General features: G+C 54.6%; 1 protein-coding gene across 1 annotated transcript in view; it reads right to left on the bottom strand.

Annotated features, from left to right (window-relative positions):
* The window catches only part of PKD1L1 (polycystin 1 like 1, transient receptor potential channel interacting), a gene marked incomplete at its 5' end in the record, with an annotated part of 103,905 nt that overhangs the window by 42,953 nt on the left and 42,144 nt on the right, over nt 1–18,808 (bottom strand). Inside the window, 16 exons of the mRNA XM_081079376.1 lie at nt 879–1,055; nt 1,516–1,600; nt 2,421–2,559; nt 3,437–3,575; nt 4,606–4,652; nt 5,035–5,104; nt 5,185–5,304; nt 6,356–6,529; nt 8,223–8,445; nt 10,769–10,875; nt 13,246–13,453; nt 15,226–15,309; nt 16,634–16,826; nt 17,028–17,128; nt 18,265–18,422; nt 18,532–18,642. Of these exons, the coding sequence (XP_080935502.1) occupies nt 879–1,055; nt 1,516–1,600; nt 2,421–2,559; nt 3,437–3,575; nt 4,606–4,652; nt 5,035–5,104; nt 5,185–5,304; nt 6,356–6,529; nt 8,223–8,445; nt 10,769–10,875; nt 13,246–13,453; nt 15,226–15,309; nt 16,634–16,826; nt 17,028–17,128; nt 18,265–18,422; nt 18,532–18,642 (2,136 nt within the window). The remainder of the gene's footprint in view (nt 1–878; nt 1,056–1,515; nt 1,601–2,420; nt 2,560–3,436; nt 3,576–4,605; nt 4,653–5,034; nt 5,105–5,184; nt 5,305–6,355; nt 6,530–8,222; nt 8,446–10,768; nt 10,876–13,245; nt 13,454–15,225; nt 15,310–16,633; nt 16,827–17,027; nt 17,129–18,264; nt 18,423–18,531; nt 18,643–18,808) is intronic.

The following is an 18,808-nucleotide window of genomic DNA, read 5'->3' on the forward strand; positions in this document are numbered from 1 at the left end:
GAGACGCGGCCACCCGCGGTTGGAGCCCAGACCTGACGCTGCTCTTCACACGGAGGGGTCCCACTACGTCACTGCTCCACACGTCACTCTTACCCCTCTTCAAAACGGGGCCGCATGCTCCCACCTCCTAAGGCCCAGTGGCACAGCAGGTGTAAAGATGGCGTGAGACACCAGACAACAGCCAGGCACTGAGGACACTCACGCTGCATTGATCATGCCATTAGATCGGGGAGGAAGGCCTCAGACAGGCCATCCCAATGGCCATCTAGCCATTAGGAGGTCACGGGCGTCCTCAGAGAGGATGGGCGCAAGGGTGGGAGGGTAGAGAGGAGCCTGCCTGTGAGTGAGCTGCCGGGACCCGTCCGGGTCCTGGCTGCCTCCTGGTCACCCCAGGAGCGCACTCGCCTGCTGCAGGCCACGTGCACTAACCCAGAGGCAGCCTGTGCAGCTCTTCTTGGCGGCCGACAGACCTCTCTCTTCCTTCATGTCACCACGCCGGCCAGGAGAACACTGTCCACAGGACAGAAGAACTGACGTGGGGCGAGGGAGGGAGGAAGTTTTCTGTGGGGCCACTGCAATGCAAATGGCTCAAGTACTCCAAAACCGTGGCCAAGAATTATCTTTCATCTGCTTCACTATTTAAAATACACTCGTTTTCTTAGTGCTCTGATTTCTTTGAGATTGGGGTGAAGGTAAGGAAGTGGAACCCGGGTTTCATCTATCATGTGTGTGTGCAAAGCAATATAGAAATTAAAACACACCCACGGGTCTCCAAAAATGCAGCCAAATTTGGATTCAAAGCGTGAGCTCAGACACGCTTTGATGAGGCCACACCGCGGTTCTCTAAGGCCCGTGACCACCACAGGCTGCGTCCTCACCTTCTCAGGTCTGCCGGCCCCGCCAGGCACGCTGCAGCTGGAAGAAAGGGGCATGCCGGTCCTGCGGCGTCCTTCCAGCTCAGTGTCCAGGCCCTTGGTGGCTTCACACAAACATGTGGTGAAGAAGTGCTCGTCATCTTTCTTTTTCCAAGCGAAGCCCAGAGCCACGAGGCCAATCTGGAAGAGGTCACAGAACACTGCCGTCGCCACGGCACGTCTGAGCCCACGGAGCGGGGCCTGCTTCCCGCTGAGGCCGGACGCCGAGGCCCCGCTCAGATGCACCCCAGGCCCCCAGGTCCAGGCCAAGGCCCCACTCAGATGCACCCCAGGCCCCCAGGTCTAGGCCAAGGCCCCGCTCAGATGCACCCCAGGCCCCCAGGTCGAGTCCTGCCCCGCGCCATCCAGGCGTGGCCTTGAGCCTTCTGAGCTCTAAGGCTCAGTGTACTCTAATGGAAACTTGGGGTGCAGGGGGACTGCGTAGGACAGTTCAGCGCAGGTCCTGCCCACCCCCCGGTTCCCCGTTTCTCTCGTCACATCTTGGGCAGGCTGTGAAAAACTATATACATCCCCAAATGGAGTTGTCACCCCCTCCCAGGCCTCGCTGATGGGAAGTGACTCCCACATGGCCACTGCTCACCATGAGTGGCTGGGTGACGAAGACGCAGCAGGCCACGGAGAGGGTCAGCAGACACAGCCACTGCACAGACTGCGGCGGGCCGAACCTGCCCCAGGGAGACGTGCGTCAGCCCCCGCCTGTCTGTGCGCAGAGACACGGGGCGGCAGCGTCCGTGCCCTCGTGACGCGTGGCCCTGGGAGGCTGTGGGGCTGCAGGGAAGGCACCCTGCCGTCCACCCTGCTGTCCTGCCCAACGGCAGGGACAGCTTCCTGTCCAGAGGGGACATCAGCCACCCTGGAGCTGCTGAGGGGAAAGAGAAAGGACCACCCACACACAGACGGGAGAGCGCAGCGTGGGAGAGAGGAAGACAGGCTGTGGTGACAACAGTGACCTCTGCGTCCGCTGAGCCCTGAGCTGGCACGGTGGCACTGGGACGACACCTGCTCCCAAAACCCTACAGATGTGGCACCATTGGCTAGAAGTACTCGTCACGGTTTAGGACCACGTGAGCCCACAAGACACGCTGTGTGACCCTGGGGTCACCGACAGCGGCAGCATGTGAGGTGGGACAGAATCAGGACCTGTGACCTGTGCCCGCTGCCCATCTCACAGGTGTGTGCGTTCTCAGAAGACAGGTGACAGTTAAGGACATGCTCTATGCCCTGTCAGCTCAGGAGCTAGTTCCTCCTGCTTTGGGGATGGGCCCTGCGGCTTCGTGTAACACCCAGGACTCCGTGGCTGGGCTGCCGGGCCAGGGACCCTGTGGGGTTTGCACAGATTGCTGCTCACCCCTGGGGTGGGGGGGGGGAGAAGGGAGGCTGAAATAGCAAGAGCCACATCTGGGTTCCCAGAAACACAGGGGTTTTCTTAAATGCTAGACTTGCCATCCAAAGAGCCAAGGGCATGTGAACACTTTTATGGCTCACCTGTATCCTAGAAATCCTGTCCCCAAGCCACAGGCCACGGACAGCATCCCGCAAACGGCCCACGCTGCAGAGCCCACCCATGGCAGAGGCTCTCTTGGCCACCAGGGAGTGGCAAGTCCTTCAAACTCTCTGCTGGGGGCTAAGGAAAGCAGGCGGAGGCAGTGTGTTAACAGATCTCATCATTCCATCCATACCCTGTGTGACCAGTAATGTTATGTCACCTGACTGGGTCACGGGCTGCCCAGACATTTAGTCAAATGTGATGCTGGGTGTGTCTCTGAGTGTGTTTCTGGATGACATGAACATGTGACTCGGTGGACCGAGTAAAGCCGACGGCCCTCCCCAAAGTGCGTGGGCCTCATCCAATCAGGTGAAGGCCTGACCAGAACAAACAGGACGACTTTCGCCGAGTAAGAGACAACGCCTCCTGCCTGTGACCCTCCAGCTGGGACGTGAACTGGAACTTGGGTCCCTTCCTTGGGCCACCAGCACAGGCCTTGCCAACCGCTGTGCACAGAGCCATGTTCGTGCCAGTGCCACAACCTGTGCTCGAGGCCTGGGTGACCTGGTGCTGTGAGGACCCTGCACATGTCCACAGCACCTTCGGACATACCAGCCCGGCCCCTGGGACGCAGGCCCTGCTGTTCCTGCAAGGCCGTGTCTATAGGCCCGTCCCCGAGCTTCCGGCCCAGTCTGAGCTGCGGGTGACATTCACTCTAATTTGCATCAACAAATGCGGACCTCCCCATTTGAGGATTCTTAAGGAAAAGTTAAGTGTCTGTCACTGACTTTTCAGAAGGTGTGACAAAGCCACATAAGCATATGCCAGAAATCACTGGGCCTTGGCGACAGCTGAGGTGTCCATTGAGGTGGGCCTGGCTTCCATGGGACCAGAAGCTTCAGTCACAGGTGGCCCAACTCCCGCCCCTTGCACCCCGACCCTCCCAACAGGCTGATGCCAGACGTGGCGGAAGGGGTTGGGTGCCGTACGCCCAGCACTGATGTCACCTGCATACCGAGAGCACAGCCATCACTCTTCCCCCTCGGTGTCTGCAGGCCAAGGTCAGCCCCGCAGGCCTCCAGCTCAGGGGGCGGATGGCCTGCACCACCGCCGCTGGCCTGGGCACTCCCAAAGAGGATGGCCGACGGGTTTTGCTAGAAAAGACAAGATCGGGATGAGGTTCATGCTTCTATGGACATGTGCCCTTCGCAGTGATGTGTCTGCGAGCCTCTCGGGACAGGGCAGGGCCCGGCCACCCTCATCGGGCCTCAGGCTGGGGATGGACTCTGGGGGAGGCGGAGGGCAGGCCTGGGCCAGGCCCCTGTCCCCTGCAGAGGGTGCCCATGTCAATGACGGAGGGCTAACTACTAACGCGCCTTCACGGTCGAGAGTGACTGTGCAGCTGTTCTCTGGGGGGCCGGCGGCGTCTACCAGAGCAGGCGCTTCTGGCTGGAGCAGCGGGCTGGGTGAGGCTCAGGCAGACGGGCAGGGAGCCAGCCTGGGTGTGGGGTCAGGACCGGTCCCAGCAGGACAGTGGAGGGGACAGGCCTGGGGCAGAGTACCGTGCTCGGGAACAGGCAGTCAGAGGCCGGAAAGCACAGGAACACGCGTGCCCGACACGCTTCCACAGGCAAGAGCCACACGTAAGGTAAAGCCACCATCACAGAGACAAAGCACAAATGCCAAGTGACATATCCTTGAGCTACTGAGAAGCTGCACTGACTGTTCCCCTGTCACAGGCCACGTCTGCTCGCCTGAGGCCTGGAATGGAGGCACCAGCATGGGGACCGCCTCCTGCCCCCACTCAGGGGGCCAAGCAAACCCCGGGCCCTGGCTGCACAGTGTTTCTCCCACTGGGCCTGCCGACCCCATCCTGGCCCTCGGGCCCAGCGTCTAGCACGTCACTGCCCATCCACTTTGGTTCCAGATTCTGCCCGCTGCACCCCTTCTCAGCTGGCCTCTGCTGAGACTCCTGGACGACCAGCCGCCCTGTGGCCTGCGTCCATCCTGGGAGACGGCCTCTGTCTCTGCAGAATGCACCCCTGCTTGCTGGCCTGGCCAGCGTGGTGAGTTCCTTGTGTCCACCCCACCCTGGGCCTGACCATCAGAGGTCAGGCCACAGCCAAGAGAGGATGCCGGGAAACCCAACTGTTAGAATTAGCTGTGGCGTTTTACTGTGTTTACCTCATATGTCGTCTGTGCTTCTGGCATCCTTCTGTCGGAATTGGGGTCTGATTGAAAAAAAAGTCAAATTTATGACCTTAATCCAGGGAGTGAGGGCTCCTGGGGGGAGCTCTCACTTCAGGACCCTCTGACTACAGGGGACAGGCCTCCCTGTGACACAGGACATGGCTGCAACGAGGGCGCTGCCATCCTGGTGGGGCCAGACTCCCCTTAAAATGTCCTGTAAATGTGTGACATGAAGCTCAGCGTTCCTCGGAACGAGCTCAGTGGACGTGGAGAAGGGGAGATACAAGGTCGAGCCCGTGGGCAGCCCAGGAAGCACTGGGGTGGAAGGTGTGTGCATGGACCCCCTGCTCAGGCTCCATCATTTCCCTCTTGCTGTGATTTTCAAACAAAAAGCACCGTTTCGGCTTCCACATGCCCACTCACTCTCAGCCCCCTCTGTCGGCGCTCCTCTCGGGGGCTGACAGGGCTCCACGCGGGGTGGCCCGCTGGCTTCCTGCAAAGTAAGGAGGTCGTTCAGGCAGGGCGTCCCCGGTGTTCCGCCCAGGACAGGACCACACGGACGCCCGCTGGTACCTCGCTGAGCCTGAAGAGGAGCGACAGGAGCTGCGCCCCAGAAGAAAGCAGGAGGGTGCACAGGAAAGCCGTCCTCAAGAACCCAAGAGGGACGCCAGTGGGGCCGACGCCCACGGGGAGCTGCAGTGACAACAGCAACACCTGCAATGAGTCCGACTTAACGTGCACTGTCGTTGGTCATCACACGTGTAGCGGAGGTGATACATTCTACTTCCCAGAGTTCTCGGTCCCTCAGTCTTTGACCTCCCACCTTAGGAGTGAAAAAGGAAAAACCATAAGAAATCCTTTTATTTTTGTCCTGTACAAATCGCTCAGGACTGAAAACACGTTTGTTGAGCACCTGCTTTACATCAGGCACGCCACGTGATCAGCGGATTTAACTCTTGCTATAATCGAACAAGAAGCTATCAACACCCCCAAAGTGTCCCCAACAAAGAGAAGCAGAAAAGAGATGAGACAACTGGCCAACCTCAGAGGACCGGCCAACCTGAGGTGTCCTGACCATGGAGCCTGCCGTCCCAGGTGGATACAGCTGTTCCCTTCCTGCCAGTGGATGACATTTGTCTATCATCTCCTTACGGGTTCTACACACTTGCTATTCTTTCTAGAAAAGAGTCTGCCGACCCATCACGTGATGGTGTGAACTCTGAACCCTCCCGCCTTCTGAGGCTGAGCCGCTGGGCCTCCCTGGGAGGCAGGCCCGTGAATGGCCACCAGGTTGGCATAAGCGCAAGTCTGGCTGCTTGTCCTAACCCCGCAGCAGAGCAGGGTCACGTTCAACCGCGTGCTGAGTTACGGTAAATCTCTGTCTCATAGGGATGGTTACACCAAAGCTGCTGATTGCAAACTAGCGTCCCACAGCCACGTGTGGCCATCACAACTGCTCTGTTTCTTTGGTCAGAGGATCTTAAAAAGTTGAACTAATTGCCAACATTTAAAAAGTCAGGTACATTCTCCTTGAGACTCCAGGCTGCTGAGCCCCTGGAGAGCCATGCTCGGTGGTGGCAGTCAGCTGAGGCCATCCCATGGCCTATGTCCCCACTGGTCTGCAGCACATGGGGTCCCTTCCCCATGTAACCTCCCTCCGAGCACCAGTTTCCTAATCCCTGCGTCCGGAAGGGCTCACACGGCAGGGCTGGGACACAAGAGCGACTGTGAGGAAAGGGCCCACCTGCTCATGTCCGGCGGCAATGACCAGGGCAGCAACACACGCATGGGCGCACAGCAGGGTGAAGGTGACACTCAGGCGCGGTGTGTGCAGGAGGCCCCTGCCGGAGGGCCGGCTGTGCACAGAGGCCCACACGTGGAAGTCCTCCAGGTACTCTGTGAATCTGGAGTACAGGAGCTATGACAAAGCGAGAGCCTGGCTGCCGTCGGGCCAGCACACCATCGCGTGGAGCCGGGGCCGCCCTCTGTGGCTTTCGGAGCAGACACGCCACTCCAGTGCTTCTCCGGACCCAGGTCCTCCATGGGGCACGGAGCCAGGCTGGGGGGCCCTCACAGCTGCCGGCCCCTCCCCTCGGCCCGCCCTACCCTCAGCGCTCTGCACATGCCCAATCCCACCTTGGCTGGGGCTCCTGAGCTGGGGACACCTGTCCCCCACCTCGCCTGTCTCAAGTGTCTTCACACCATTCTCTCTAGAGCCTCTGTCCACAAACCCTGGTGGAACCGGTCACGTGTCTCCTCTGTGATCCCAATAGACTTTTATAAAACCCCATTCTCAGCCCTTTGCCCCTATAGTTAATTTTCTAGGGGCTTCGAGCTCCCTGAGAGCCAGGACTGCCCACCTCAGAGTACGTGGTAGGTGACAGGCCCCTTACAGAATTGCACTGAGCGCAAAAGGTCCAGTCCAACTCAGCGGACCCTTGGTGTCATCCTGGTGAGAACAGACCCAACCAACAGCAGGACAGGCTTAACGGGATGAGACACATCTGTGTATAAATGGACTGGCTGGAGGGTCTGCCATCCGCTCTTGGGACCGCACCTGTGCTTCCGCACGCCTGGGTCAGCCATGCAAGTGTCTCTCCAAAGTTCTCCAGCCGGACAGCTAGAGAATCAGCGTCGTGACTACGTTTAGTCAGTTATACTTACATGGAAACAACTGTCTAAGGATTTCCCTGTGCTGACTGTGGGTGACTGAAAATTCTTTTCAAATTTATTATTTTTTGGACTAACTTAGCAATATCATGCCTGAAAATGTCGAGGTGGTGAGCCTGGCCCTGTCACCTCTGGCAGGTGGCAGTGGGAGCACAGCGGAAGGAAAGAGCTGTGAAACGGGAAGTGTCAGTACTCACAGGGCTCCTGCCCATTTGAGACCAGCCTAAAAAACTGTTCACCAGAAATTCAGTCATGCAGGAAAATGTTTTCTACACTTTATATTATGGAAATAAATGGAAGAAAATTCTAACTGTGCCACAGGTGGAAACATCAGCAAAAATAGTGCTCTTATATGGCCTTTTGATGATAATTTGAAAGAAAAGTCACAAAGAAATGTACTCTAAAATGTAAAATTAGGAAGTGAAAACTTCACAAGCATTATTATGACAACTGTATAAGACACACTCACATATAGGGAAAGGCTAGAACGGGCAAAGTTCGAGTTTCGGACTCGGTTTACGAGGTTCTAGGAGATTTTGCTTTTTTCAGGCTGCTGCCATTCTGCCTGATCACGTCTGCACTGTTTATCGGCCGTCCTGGTTGCTCAGGATATTTGCAGGGCACTGAAAGACCGTAATTAGTGGCCCCTGGCACAGCACTGACCGCAGGCAACCATGCATTCTGCCAATGTTATTGTAGTTACAATTAAAAGAAGAACACATTACTAAAACGATTAATAACCGGAAAGGCAATTAGTCCATTCTTGGACGGCCACTGAACTGACATGTCTTTGGAGACCCAGCTATCTGCAATTAACCAAGGAAAGCATGCACAGCTTAACTTGGCAGAGTTTAAAGAAGCCACTGCCAAGAGAAGCAGAGCTACACACTGTATCCCACCAGTCGTCCAGGGGTGCCACATGGGCCCCCGGTGCCACCTACCTTCCAGAAGCCGGGCCCCCGGCGCAGGCAGGCCAGCTCCCGCTCCACGCGGCCATCCTGCCTGCCCGCCGCCAGCCAGCACTCGGCGGGGAAGAACCAGCTGTGTCCGCATCCCGGGAGCAGCTCTTTCACCATCACATGGCTGACGTACCAGGCAGGAGAAGGCCCACAGTTGTTGTGCCACAAGCGGACCGTCCGGAGTGGGCCCAGCGGGGCGGGGACACTAGGACACAGCAGCGTCCTGTCAACAAGGGCGCGGCACCCGGGTCTCAGCCTCAGGGAGGGCGGCACACGTCAACAAGTGAGCGCTGTGCAGTGACACGGAGCCCCGGAGCACGGGAAGGTGACAGTGGGTTCCCGTCAGCCCCGCGCGGCACAGGGTACGGACACCGCAGCCACACAGAGCTCTTCCTAAGCCCAGTTCACTCAAACCCACTGATGTTTCTGTGTCGGGTGTGGATTAGGCCCAAGTTAACCCTTTCTGTCTTAAAGAACACGTAATTCCCCAAACCAATACATATTATACAAGAAATTGGCCCAGAGAAAAACATGTTTTGTCCATTGTTTTCATATTTTCTGAAACATTAGGTGCTTGTACTGCTGATAAAGGACCCCTTTTCCTCCAACACCACCATCTTTGCATTCCCACATTTCCTTGCTCTTCCAAATTTGGGATGAAACGAATGAATGGCTTAATGACATAGAAAACGCTGTGATTTCAAAAGAATGCAATTAGACTGCTGTCTGACACTAAACACAAAAATTAACTCAAATTGGATTAAAGACTTGAGTATGAGACCTGAAACCATAAAATGCATGGAAGAAAGCTATGGACCCTGGTCTCACGGGTTTCTGTGAACTTGAAACCAAAGGAAAGAGAAGTAAAAGCAAAAATAAATGAATGAAAATATATCATTCATTTCTTTTTGAATGAATACATCAAACCAAAAATCTTCTGCACAGAAAAAGAAACTGCCAACAAAACAAAAAGGCAACCAACCAAACGGGAGAAGATATTTGCAAACACCTCCAATAAGAAATTAATATTAAAAATATATAAAGAACTCATACAACTGAACAACAACAACAACAAAATCCAATTAAAAAATGGACAGACGACCTGAACACACACTTTTCCCAAGAAGACATATGAATGGCCGACAGACATGTGAAAAGATGCTGAACTTCACTAGCTGTTAGGGAAATGCAAATAAAAACCACAATGAGATATCACCTCCCCCCAGTCAGAATGACTATCATCAACAAGACAAATAGCAACAAGTGTTGGAGAGGCTGTGGAGAAAAAGGAACCCTCATACACTGTTGGTGGGAATGCAGACTGGTGCAGCCGCTATGGAAGGCAGCGTGGAGGCTCCTCAAAAAACTAAGAATAGAATTACCATATGACCCAGCAATCGCTCTCCTGGGTATCTATCCCCCCAAATTGAACACATTTATCTGTAAAGATATATACACACCTATGTGTATTGCAGCTTTATTCACGGTGGCCAAGACATGGAAATAAGCAAAGCGTCCTTTGAGAGATGAATGGATAAAGAAGAAGTGGTATATACCGGGGGTGCCAAAAAATGTATACACGTGACTTGTATTCATAGTTTTTTCCAGTATATATTGAGTATTACCATTTTAATATAGTTTTCCTCCCTTTCTTAAAATGTGTATACATTTTTTGGCATCCTCTGTGTACACAATGGAATACTATTCTGCCGTAAGAAAAGATAAAATACTGCCCTTTGTGACAACATGGATGGATCTGAGATTATTATGCTAATGAAATGAGTCAGAAAGAAAAAGTCAAGAACCATATGACTTCACTCATATGTGGGATATAAAACTGAAAGCAATAAAGGAACAAGACAAACAAACGAGCAAAAACTCGTAGACACAGACAACAGGTAAGCAGTTCCTAGAAGGTAAGTGGAGGGAGTGGTAGGTGAAGGTAAAAGGGGGTCAAACACATGGTGCTGGCAGGAGCACTGACTCTGGGTGGTGAGCACACAATGTGACAGATAGATGATGTATTGTAGAATTTTACGCTTGAAACTTATGTAGTCTTATTAACCAATGTCACCCCAAAAAATTTAATTAAAAAAAAGAATGAAAAAAACCCACAAATATGAAAAGCCATCACTTGGCACAATCTTTTTTGTGCTGTTTTTTTAAGTGAGAAAACTGATTTCACCAACAGACTAAAAAGTAATTATAAAAACCACTAAACGTGCATCATTCTAAACACTGCTAGCATGGAAATTTACCAATAAAAAATGAGATTATAAGCTATTTTGGGGTAAAAAGAAAGAAAACACTGTAATTATGTGAGACCAGCTCAGCCCCACCCGTCCCCTCCGTCCTCCGTCTCCATACAAACACGCCATTTAATCCACTTCAGGTAATGAAGTGAAAGAGGCTTTATGACGTCGTTTGCATGTAGACCGCTGCCCCTTTTAGGGAGCTGGGAGTTGTGAGGAGGCCACGGCAATTCTGACGGGCCTGTCGCAGACCGCGGGGGGCAGGGCTCCGAATACCTCAGGACAAACGTGTGTCTGGAGTTCCTCTCGAACAGGGGCTTCTCTGGACAGTAGAGCTCTTTGGGTTCCGAATGTCCATTTTCACCACATAAAACAATGTACACCTCAAAACAAAGACACAAGGGTAAGTGCTCCTGTGCCACACAAGTCAGTAACTTACGCTGGGGCGGGGGCCTCCCTGCACCTTCGCCCAGCCCCCCACCCCGCCCCCATCCTGACAGGCCAGTGCCCCGTGGGGACCCACGGGCTGAAGGGAAGTTGCACCTGCCTGGTCGGCTAGGTTTCCACCCATTTGATCTAGAAAAGCTGGGTGACCCCTCGGGTTCACTAGGGAACGTGTTTGAGTCACGAGTGGAAACCACCCTTCTCCCTCGGCTCAGCGGGACACTGGGGGGCTGGGGCGGGGTGGGCGAGGGGCATCGTAGATGCAGGTTCCCAGATAGGCTGGGCTTGCCGGTCCTTACTGGGTGGATTTGCACAGGAATGCACAATTCTGATGTACCATAATTTACCAATCTTTCATTTAAGCGAAGTCCTGATTTATTTCTGATTTTTAAATCCTACCTTATCCCAAAGTATATGTTTCCTTTGAGTCATTTCTAAATTTTGTGTTTCATTTTTAAAACCCTACTGTTCTGGAAGTCATTTTGGGGCATAATGTGAAGTAAAGAGTCAATATTCCTTTTTTCCACAGGAAAGTCACGGTCCCCAAACACTTTACTGAGTGACCCATGCTGCTCTCTGGGTCTCCCTCCCCATCTGTCCAGGCAGGTTCTGCAGCCTCCAGTCTGTCCTCTTCGTCCGTCGGTCTGTCTCCCGGCCGCGCACACTCTCGCAGCGACTCCAGCTCCAACTCGGCCGGGGCGTCTCTGAGTCACCTCTCTGTTCTTCTCTTTAGTTGGGGTGACCACTGTAATTCTCTTACATTCTTTCATTCTCTGACACATGAATTTTAGAATCAGTTTTTCAAGTTCCCCCAAACCCTTCCTGACATTTTGGTTGGATTTCATTGACTTTAACCTCTGTCTTGTTTTTCATCTGCAAACGGGGCATATTAATAGAACCTTTCTCGAAGAGTTTTTTTGAGGTTTGAGGGGAATATAAAAAGGGGACACATAGAAAAGTCCCAATTCACATTAGCTGCTATTATTCTCAGTAATGTGATAGATTCATTTGGGAGAGATGACGAGGAAACTTAGTTTTCCCGCCCATGAATAAATCCAGCTCTCTGTGTAGGTCTACTGTGCACACGTCCACATGCTCTCTGTTACGGCCTCAGACGTGGTCAGTGGGTTTCCTTCCGGGCACGCCGGCGTTCTGCGGCCACGACGCACAGCTGGTCTCAGGGGCAGGTTCTAAGTGGTTACTGTCGCGTGGACATGTCTTTGATGGTTTTTTTCTTAAACGTGTATCCAGCAATTTTGCTAAACTTTCTTATTAATTCTAATGATGTGACTGCAGATTGCCTTACATTTTCTATGTAGACAATGACATCACCTACAAGTAACAACTTTCTGTCTCCCCTTCCAAATCTTACATTCTTGTGTTGGTTCTTGTCTTCACTGGAGTTTCCAGGACAATGACGAATAGCGGTGACAATAGCAGAGGTCCCTTAGCCACTGTCTGAGGAGTCACGTTAAATGTAATGTTTGCTGGGGGGGGATCCTGGGCAGGAGGGAGACCCGCCCCACGTGGTATGCTGGCTGCGGGGTGTGCACTGGCACGAGCCTGACAGCCTGAGGGCACGCGAGTGACGAGCACATCAGCCCCAGGACGGGCCTGCACCCTGTCTGAGCCGACCGCTGCACCCTGCCCTCACCCAGCCCTGCCTGTCCTCTCACCGTGGGCTCTGCACAGCAGCCCTGGCTCCCTCGAGAAATGGGGGCTGAGTTCCAAATGCAGCGGGAACAACCCTCCCTCGGGATCCGTGCAAACGTACACCTGCATCACACAGCCGGCTCAGACGGACTCCGGTTCCGCCTGCGGCCCCACCTCTGCAGCCGCCGGCACGTGGGCTGCATGTGGCCACTTCATCTCGCACCTCGTCTGTCCCTGGCACACCATCATCTTTCAGCAACTCTGGGAAGATGATCTTTAGCCCAAACTCACTGCCACCCACGTACGTCCCTGCCTGTCCCCAAAGTTGGTGTAGACAGTTCTCACCCCTGTCCCGAGGTCACCCTGTGGGTGGCGGGTGATGGATTCACACTAACTACAAGATCACAACCTAGTTCTCAGAGTCTCAATGTCCGACTTGGAGACGAATCACCCTGGGTTGCTGTCCAGTGAAGGTGCGGGGCACAGGGGCTGGAGGGGATAGGAGACCTGAGGGGGGAGGCGAGCCAGCCCACCCAGGAGGAAGATGGGGCCAGCGGTGTAGGGTGATGGGACAGACGGCTGAATCACCGAGCCGTGCTTGCACACTCGCCCACACCTGTCCACGCCCACGTGCATTTCCCAGCACACCCAGTCACCTTGGCGGTAAAGCGGGCCGGAGCCCGAAAGCCAGTGTCCACAACGACCGCATACAGTTGGTGGCTGGGCAGGGTGTTTTCTTCCAGAAAAATGTAACCAGCTTTCTTTCTTTCACGACGATCTACATGTCTGCTTTTATTAACCAAAAGTGCATAAAGAATCGTAAAAACCATAATAAAAATACCGGGAAGCAGGTTTTCTGGCTGTCTGTAAATAAAGGAGAGGAATAAAGAGTGTTACTCATGAAAAGAAACACTGCCCGACTCCCCTCAAACTGGGTAACACACACAAGCAGACGCACACACACACACTCACATACGCACACACTCGTACACTCGTACACACATGCACACACAGAGACACACACACGGCCCTGCTTGTCTTCACTGATTTGCTTTTAAACTCACTGAAGAAGAAAGTTGAGTTTTGGGGGCAAAGTGGCCGATAAGGAACGGGTGGAGGGTGGGGTGGCCTCTGCCGTGTCTGGGCCTGGGGACCGGCTCAGCCCCGCAGGGAGGAGGGTTCCGAGGTGGAACCAAGAGGCTCCCAGGCACAGAGCTGCCGTGTGCAGTGACCAGCACCCACGAGCACGGACTCGGAACAACGAGACACATGACAGGGCAGGTTCACGTCCAGAAGCTGTGTTGTGTGGGGACCACGTGCTCTCTCTGGGGAACTCTGTCATGAATTACAGCTCAGAATACCACCCTCTGTCATTATCAGAGTAAGTGGCATAACATGTCACAGTGGCAACGTGCAGGTGTGATGAAGGGCCCTGCCTTCCAGAACAAGGCAGGAGACTTGTTCCCCATCTGCTGGTCCCCATCTGCTGTACAGTCACCGCGTGTCCCCAGGCTCCAGAGCTGGCGGGGATCACTGAGCCCAGGCCCACAGCAAGGCACCGAGGCCAGGAGCCTAACCAGTAAGGAGCTCTGCCTGGCTCGTGTCCTACAGACCCCGGCAGGTTTCAGGGAGGGCACGGGGCCGTGCTGCATGAGGACGTGGCCCCTGTCCATCACCCTGCCCTCTGACCCCGTCTGACGGCCGGGCACTGTCCAGCAGGCTGGAGCCGTGCTCGAACCCCAGCCATCAGCTGAGCGGGGAGCTCACAGCTCCGCGGCTCCAGCCTGTCCTAGCCTGGACTCTGGCCACCCAGGTCTTCAGGTACTGTTTCCGTCTGGACGCCCCCATGGCTGCCTGTCCCCGACACTCCCCACCCGCATCCGAAACCGCTGAGCCTCGTGTCCCGAGTCTCGACCACGGGACTCCTGGTGACCTTCACAGCCACCAGCACCTGTAGCGTCAGTATCATTTCCTATCACTAAGTGCGGGTCCGCTTTCCGGTCTACACAGTAATCAACCCTCTGATGACTGATTAAAGAATGAAGTAAGATAGAGTTCCCGCTCACCTCCATGTAACGGAGAAAACCTTAACGCTAGTTCTCACCAGGAAATGCAGGCTCTGCCATCGGCGTTCACCGGTGGTGCTGCCCCAGCGCCAGGCATGGAGTGGGGGGCGCGGCTGCACGAGGCAGGGGGTCCTGCCGCACGCACTTGTCCACACCCGCCCACATCTCAGAGCCTACGGATATTTGTTGTACACAAAACAGTGGCTACAAAATGCGGTGAGTTTTCAATGTATGTCCTCGAGTGGGACACGGTGACAGCAGGACAAAGCAGGACAGCAGACGAGGCAGTGCCATCGCTGTCGATGCCGACCCGGCCAGCCACAGGGGCCAGACCCACCCTGAGCTGAGCGGCACTTCAGGACGTGCTGGCTCGTGCGCTCCTGTCAGTGAGTGTGTTGTGGACAGACAGCCGGACACGAGGACCACACGATCTCAGCACCAACTACCTACGACACGCACACCCAGAGGAAAACGAGAATGACTACCACGGATTCGGGCATCTGCTGACTACCTGCATGGCCCACCTGTGCGGGAAGGGAAATGGCACCTGGTTTAGAAAACAGAACTTACCGCTGTAACTTGGAAATGTCACACATTTCAAAGCTGGCGTTCAGGTTTTTTCTCGCGACAGAGAACGTGCCTAGGCGGTCATAGCTGCGAGAGAGATGCAGGTTAGGGACCACGTGTGTGCAGCGTGACAGCAGGCCGGGGCGAGGTGGGGGTGGACGACAAGTCCCAGCAGGCAGACCCAGTTTAAAGTCCTCAGCTAAAACCTGAGTTAGAATCAGAGACTCTGTTCTGACGACCGGGAGACCCTTCCCAGGCGAGTCTGCACACAGCCCCACGGCTGCCGTGACTCTGCTGTCCTCACCGTGGACATGGGCGCTATCGCAGCCACCTGAGCAACTATGGCGCCTGCACAGTCCAGCCTGAGCCCAGAGCGTCTCTGGCCAGGGCCTGACGACTGACTACGCATCTGGCCTGCGCCAGTCCTGGCGTCACAGACATCCTGTCCCTAGGGACGCCTGAGTGACAACTGCTATGAAGACTAACTTTTTAAAACAGGGACCAATCCATCCTTATCATCTTGTGAGCGGGGCCATGTTGACTTCATTCTCACATCTGGCCTAGCAGAGAGCAGTGCATAACAGAGAACGGATGGCCACATGGATGAGTCGTGGATAATTTAACAGCGAATGACATGCTGAGCTCTGCCAGCAAGTCTGATATGTCCCAGCAACAGAACGAGTGCGATACAAGAGGCAGTACGTGATGACGAATCGCCCCATTGACACTTGGAGTCGCCTGGACAATACTTGCCTCCTGGCCGGCAGCCACAAAATACAGTCTTTCATGGCTTCGCTTTTCTTAAGAAGGAAACGACTATTTCTAAATGTGCCTGATAACTGTGTATTCCCTATTCTAATGAAAAGACAACAACAGCCTCTAACAGAATTCTCAGTTTTGCAGCCAGATAACAAAGAATTTCTAACCCACGACATGACTGATACACCTGAAAATTCCTGAGAGGGCAGCCAGAGCTGGTGTAGGGACTTTCCTTGTGTCAGAAAGTTCACCTTCACAACCACGTGGGGTGGGGTGGGGCGCATGAAGTCACTGGCCTGGACAGGTGAGAGCAGAGGCCCGTGGCCGACTGTACCTGTGTCCCCTGAAGACTATCAGGGCACGTTCGTGAACAGAGCCCAGACGCCCGGCACTGTCAACCACCCGTCCACTTGCTTCTCCAACAGAGTTGGCTGAGCGCTGGTCCACGCCCCTCTCCTGGGTGCGGAGGGGACAGGCACACGGGAACTTGCTCCTCCAGAGGACGTGACTCAGGGGGCACTGAGCTCACATTGGGGGGGCAAGGGGCGTGGGCTGCACAGACTGCTCCTTTTTCACAGGGGAGAAGGGCCACATGGGGAAAGGCAGCTGCTCACTAAAAATCTCCACCTTTCCCCCAACAGTGTGTCCATACCTACAGTTCACTTTTTCTGGAGACGTTCCTGGCTGCGGAGAAAAACTTCCAGATTTCCACTCTCCTGTGTCCCAAAACAGGCAGCGCACCCACTGGAAATGCACACTGTAGTTCACTGCCTCGGCCAGATATTTGTTCCGGGGCTTCCTGTCGTGGTCGGCATCGAATAAGGACAGATACCCCAATGTGCTGTCTAAGAGAGAAGAGTGAAGATGACAACCCGAAGTCTGCACCAAGGCATGACCCATTCCAGACGCAGACCGAATGGCAGACAGTGGTGACAGGGCAGCAGACAGTGGGGACGGAGCAAAGACAAGCAGCGTGCCCGCAGCGATCTCAGGGCAGAGGCTGGTCACAGGAACAGAACTGAAGGGTGTGTGTCCTGCCCGCTGACCTTGCAGTGAAGCCGCAGGGATAGAAATGTGGACGATGTGTGCGTCCCAGGAGAAAATCTGTTTCACAAGAAACTCAGAAGGAGTAGGCTTCTCAGAGAACCTAGGGGACAAAAATGGAGCGATGGCTCACTTCGCCTTATTTTTTCCTCTCAAAGATTTCAGTCGTACAATGTGGTGCAAATACCCTTTTCAGGGCCAGGAGGCAGGCTGGGATGAATGGGGACATGATGCTTCTTCCCCGGCCCTCCCGGGTCTTTCACTAAGGACCACATGGCACACTTCCATTCCTCATTTCATCACAGAACAAGAAGCTCGGTCGGAAACAAGAGCAGTCCCCGGCCAGCTGGCAGGAGGACAGTGCAGGCTCCCGAGGGCATGGGCGTGTGCCTGCATGATCACCTGCTTACGGGGACGTCAGCAGTCGGGAACGACAGCCGGGGGACAGTACGCACAGCAGGGGAGAAGCTGCTCAGAACCAGCTGACCTTTCTCGTCTGCGACTTAAAGGATTAAGTCAAAACCCAAACTCTTTAAGCCGGTAGACAGGTCTCAGACACTCGATGGCTCAGCTCAGATGGCGATGGGCATGGAGCCCAGTGAGAACTGAGCTGGTGCTGACCCTGTGGACGCCGCCCCTGCCCCCTAAAGGGGAACAGCTGAAATCTCGGTCCCACGTGAGAGACATGGTGACTCAGAGGAGGGAAGGACGAGGACGCGCTCTCCGCGGCGGTCAGCCATGCAGGCCTGGTGGGAGCTTAAGGCCCGATGCAGGGGTCCACGTGTGACTGTCCCTGTGATGTCATCGCCACGTGGCCCCACCCCAGTCTCACCAACTCAGCATACTGAGAAGGGAGATTCATTTACCAAGTCCTCTCAGGTACAACACTGTGAACATTTTTACTTTTGAAAAACATAAAATGAAAACTAAGAGCATGCTGGCCCCGGTCTGTGCTGTGAGAGGGAAGTAGATTCCTAACGCGGCCACTTGCATGGTCGCCGACTGTCCCGCTATTTCTCACTCCAGTCACCTCAGTGGCAGAGGTCCCATCTCAGAAAACACAGATGGGGATGTTTCTTCCCAGGGCAACAGAAACTTCACTTAATTTCTTTACACAACGAGCCTCACGACTACTTCAAAGGTGCAAGTTCGTTCGCTAATTTTTTCATGACATGTTCATATGGGCACCACCTCTTGCTCCCACCCTGTTCTCACCTCAGCCATCGGCCCACCACACACCTCACCAGCAACATGACCGGGAAAGCTCTCGTAACAGGCCTGGAAAATTCTATCCTGATCTGCAGAGAGTCCTGGGGGCTCTCAGAACGCCCGAAGAACTGATGAAAATTCACTCTGTCCCGAAGCAACACAAACACTGTTTGATTTCTCCTGTCACCCTGTCAGCAGATGGAAAACAAGCTGAGCAAAATCTGCCTTTGGAAAAGTAAAGGCGTTAGAAATGGGCCAGCGCCCCTACACGCAGTGGCTGTCAGGGGCTGTGCTTACCGGGCCGGCTTCCTCCTCAAACTCCACGGTCACAGGCGTTCTCAGCCACTGTCTGCGGATGGGCCTTCTGCTGGAGCAGTGGTACAGGGACAGGGTGACCGTGACACCCACCTGGGGACACAGGTAACCCCAGCGCAGGTGACGCCAGTACTCAGCCCAGGGAGAGAAGCGGACAGCGAAGCCCAGCAGTGCTGCTGTCCGTCACGTCACCTCACGGGTGGGGCCCGGGGTGACACGAGCACAGAACCGGTTTACTGGTCATAACGCCGGGATCCGG

The sequence above is a fragment of the Rhinolophus hipposideros genome (assembly GCF_964194185.1).
Source record: "Rhinolophus hipposideros genome assembly, chromosome: 18".
NCBI lineage: Eukaryota > Metazoa > Chordata > Mammalia > Chiroptera > Rhinolophidae > Rhinolophus > Rhinolophus hipposideros.